Source organism: Protobothrops mucrosquamatus, unplaced genomic scaffold (assembly GCF_001527695.2).
Source record: "Protobothrops mucrosquamatus isolate PMUCROS unplaced genomic scaffold, P.Mucros_1.0 scaffold298, whole genome shotgun sequence".
Taxonomy (NCBI): domain Eukaryota; kingdom Metazoa; phylum Chordata; class Lepidosauria; order Squamata; family Viperidae; genus Protobothrops; species Protobothrops mucrosquamatus.
In genome coordinates this window covers 892,992-896,939 of record NW_015386641.1, presented here as the reverse complement: position 1 = coordinate 896,939, position 3,948 = coordinate 892,992, and the positions used below count along the sequence as shown (strand labels likewise).

General features: G+C 38.2%; 1 protein-coding gene across 1 annotated transcript in view; it reads right to left on the bottom strand.

Moving 5' to 3' along the window:
- Nucleotides 1–833: 833 nt before the first annotated feature.
- Nucleotides 834–3,948, bottom strand: part of ECT2 (epithelial cell transforming 2) — a gene marked incomplete at its 3' end in the record, with an annotated part of 17,644 nt that continues 14,529 nt past the window's right edge. The window contains exons 7-12 of the mRNA XM_015814936.1: nucleotides 3,223–3,296; nucleotides 2,952–3,082; nucleotides 2,106–2,221; nucleotides 1,877–1,939; nucleotides 1,048–1,270; nucleotides 834–938 (exon numbers count right to left, since the gene is read on the bottom strand). Of these exons, the coding sequence (XP_015670422.1) occupies nucleotides 834–938; nucleotides 1,048–1,270; nucleotides 1,877–1,939; nucleotides 2,106–2,221; nucleotides 2,952–3,082; nucleotides 3,223–3,296 (712 nt within the window). The remainder of the gene's footprint in view (nucleotides 939–1,047; nucleotides 1,271–1,876; nucleotides 1,940–2,105; nucleotides 2,222–2,951; nucleotides 3,083–3,222; nucleotides 3,297–3,948) is intronic.

Genomic DNA, 3,948 nt, shown 5'->3' with positions numbered 1-3,948 from the left:
TCACTGAATCAGAGGGCTTGAAGGGACCTCAGAGGTCTTCTAGTCCAACCCTGCTCAAAGCAGGAGACCTTAGATCATCCCGGTCAAATGCTTGTCCCGTCTATTTTTGAAAACCTCCCGTGATGGAACACTCACAACCCTAAGAGGCAAGCTACTGCATTGTCAGAAAATTTCTTCTTGCTTCTAAGTTGGATCTCTTTTTAATAAATTTCACCCGTTACTTCTTTTCCTGCCCTCTGGTGCCTCAGAAAAGAAGCCAATACCCACTTCTGTGTGACAGCCTCCACAACCATTGGCAAACATGTCCCTCCTAATCCTTCCCTTCAATAGGCTAGACATACCTAGTTCCCTCAACCTTCACAAAACGTAGCCTCCAAACTCTTTATCATCGAATGCTTGCGCTCCTTGGAAATGCTTAATTTATATATAAAACATCTCCAGGGAGAAAGCTGATTTGCAAGTGGATTCTCCAAACTGATCCAATGGTCATTCTGAAATTGTCCCTTTCGTGCACTTAAGTTCTGCATTCAAAGCAAACAATCCTTTCTACCTAAAAACACTGTCAGTCAACCCACCATCACCTTGTGAAGTTCTCAGCATGCTTACAGCTGGAGGTTGTTGACACAAGACATCTTTCAAAACCGGGATGGAATGGAAGCTGACATGATTTATTTTATGTTCCATTGGCAAAAGAAAATATTTTTGGAGATTCATTTGAGGTGTTCCATTAACTAGGCTTTCACGTACATTACTGCTAGTTGCCTCGGCTGTTTGTTGTAGACTTACTAATGAGTTTATACAACATTTACAAGAAACATTATGCAAAGAAATACAACTGGAGTTTCTGCAGGATCTCTTCCTCATCCGACTAAGCCTAAGGACATCATAGGTGCCTTTCTCTCTATCTTTCTCCGGGCTCCTCAATTCTAGCCTCTTCCCTGCATAGTTTGAGAAGGAAAAAGCCTGTTACTCATATTGGCAGAACGATCCAGCGGCGTTTTATTTTCATGAGAAAAATAAAAATATACAAAGATAGCTCAGCAATACCTCCGTTCGCCATGCTCGACTCCGGGGTGTTAGAAATGTCAAGTAAAGATCCTATGGAAAGGGAATGTTCGGCCGATGGCCGTTTCCGAGGTGGAAAGGGAGACATGTCCGCTTCTCGGGTTAGCTGAGCAAGGGTTTCTCTCAAACGCCGTCTCTTCCGGTTGCTGTTGGGAGTATTTAGAGAAAGTAGCGAGGTCGAGGGCTTCAATTCGGGACTGTCTGGCTATAGTGAAAGACAAGATGTCCAGATTAGTAACTGTTTCCCTTTTACAGCCCAGGTTCTGTACAGATGGTCACTTTTTGCCCTTCAAAGTTATTACAGGTAGTCTTCGACTTACGACCGCAATTGAGCCCCACATTTCTGTTGCTAAGTGAAACATTTGTTAAGTGAATTTTGTCCCATTTTACGACCTTTCTTGCCGCAGTTGTTAAAGTGAACACTTGTTGAGTTAGTAACCCGGTTGTTACGTGAATCTGGCTTTTGCGTTGACTTTGCTTGTCAGAAGGTGGCCAAAGTGATGTACGTGACCCCACGACACTTGCAACCGTCATAAATATGAGCCAAGCGTTGCCAAGCGTCTGAATTTTGATCACGTGACCATGAAGATGCTGCAATGGTCGTAAGTGTGAAAAATGGTCATAAGTCCCATTTTTTTAGTGACATTGTAACTTTGAATGGTCACTAAATGAACTGTTGTAAGACGAAGACTACTTGTATTATTGTTTTTTTTTTCCTTGCAAGTTTAACCCGGGAAACACATTTGAGAGATTTAGGCCTGATTTTGCCAATTGTTCCCCAAATTCTCCATTTTCTTGCATAGCAGCATACCTTTTCAAATAAGTACATTGATTCTCCAGCTCTGGCATCCATCTGTATGCTTCCCCAGAACCACTAGAGGGAGAAAAAGTATTTTCTGTCATTTATTCAAGCAGGTGCAATTATCTATCATTCCACAGAATACTACTGAGCACGGCTTACCATTATAAAACCTATAAAATCCAGAAAATGTTATTAAACAAATGCGTTTAAGAATCCAGGGTACTATATTTAGACTGACCTCTTGCTTTACAACAAAAAGGCTCGGAGACAACTCAAATGGAATATTTTTTACTGTGTTTTCTTCAACTATAAGATGAGTGCAGCGTTCATCACCAGCAGGCAAATGCTGTCCTCCTGTGGATGAAAAGTAATCAATTGCCTGTTATTTTATCATTTCTTTTGCAATGAACTGTGCATATAAGGAAATAAAAAAGCTAACAATTGTAAAGAAACATCACAATGTAGTAATGAAACATCAAAGCTAAGGTTTGCTCAATGCAGCTATTTAGAAAGGAAGTTACAAAAAAAATGTAAAGCTTATTAGTCTAAGTAAATGTAGATTTTTGACATCCTCTAGTAAGGAAGTGAGGTTTGCTCTGTTTATAAACAAAAACTGTATATAACAGTTGCAGCAGATAATAGCTGTCTAAACCAGATACAGCAAACCCCACTCCCTTCTACCATTGAAGATGTTACTTAGTCTGGTAATGAAATGCCTGCAAGCAAACAACCAAGTTCAGTGAGCATCAAGAACTCCAAAGAAACATATGAATCCATGACCAGGAATAGCCATATTGTTACCAGATTTCTTATTATAAAAATCAACTGCTATACTATGTAAACATTAAGAATAAATAAAATTTAATAAAACCTCACTCTTGAAATTTGTATACAAAATGTCTACATTGATTGTAGTGTCAGTTACAATGGAAAGTTCGTATGTCTAGGAAAGCCATATTGTAGTAAGGCTGTGGCTTAGTGTGAGACACAAATTTAGCCATGATTTAACAGGACACGATGGCTAAAATAAAGAATGGATTATTAGACCGAATTTTGCACTCAGCCATAACCTTCCCATATTTACCTTGCATTTCTGTCATTTCTTCCATGTTCTTTTTCTCTTCATCAGAGAACCCAAGAAAACTTAAAATGCAGTCCTGAAATGGTGGAACTTTAAATTCTTTCCTAAATTCTTCATCAGCAGCACAAAAGTCACTAAAAGAGGGAAAGGACAGAGAGAAAGGAATGAATTTAAGGCAACTGTATTAAATTTTATTTCCTATTATTCTGAAATATTTGCTTTCAAGCTAAAAGAATGCTATGCAAGGCCTTTCTACAGGAAAGATCATACATACATGTCATTTCTCCTCTCCCAAGATCTATAAATCCACTCTGCTTTCATGATTGGAGTGCCAAGACTCACAGCTACCTGCAAATCAAGGGAAGGAACAACAGCAGCACTGTTAACACTTGCATGAAGATACAGATCCATATGCCTATTTCATCTTCTTATCCTTTGTTTGATAAAGCCTTTAAGATTTTTAATAAAATTAGAGAGGCAGGAGATTAAATGAGTCTGGGTTTCAATAAGTCTTAATGATGTAAAAAATGAAAAGGGCAATTTGGGAACAAATCTGTACTTTACAAACAAGTATCACAAATACAACTCAGGTGTTCCTGTCCATCAATTGAGCTATTCAAAAGTAACATCAAATTATAGTGTAGTTTTAGGACCATCAGAAGTTTAGCATTGTCCCTTCAAACTGCGTTTAAATCTCAATTGCATATATAAATTATTGAGAAGATTTTAATTACGCTTCTAAACAGCTTTATTTATTTTATTTTATTTATTTATTTATTTAATTTGATTTGTATCCCGCCTTTCTCCTTACCGGACTCAGGGCGGCTGACAGCCTTATAAAACCAGTATTTACAATAAATATCAATTTAAAACCAGATTAAAAGAAAATATTTGTAAAGGCCTAATAATTAAAATTTCCCTTAAAAACCCCACTAAAATTCCCTAGGCCAATCCCGCTTGTTGGAAAAGCCATGTCTTTAGGGCGCGGCGGAAGGAGGGG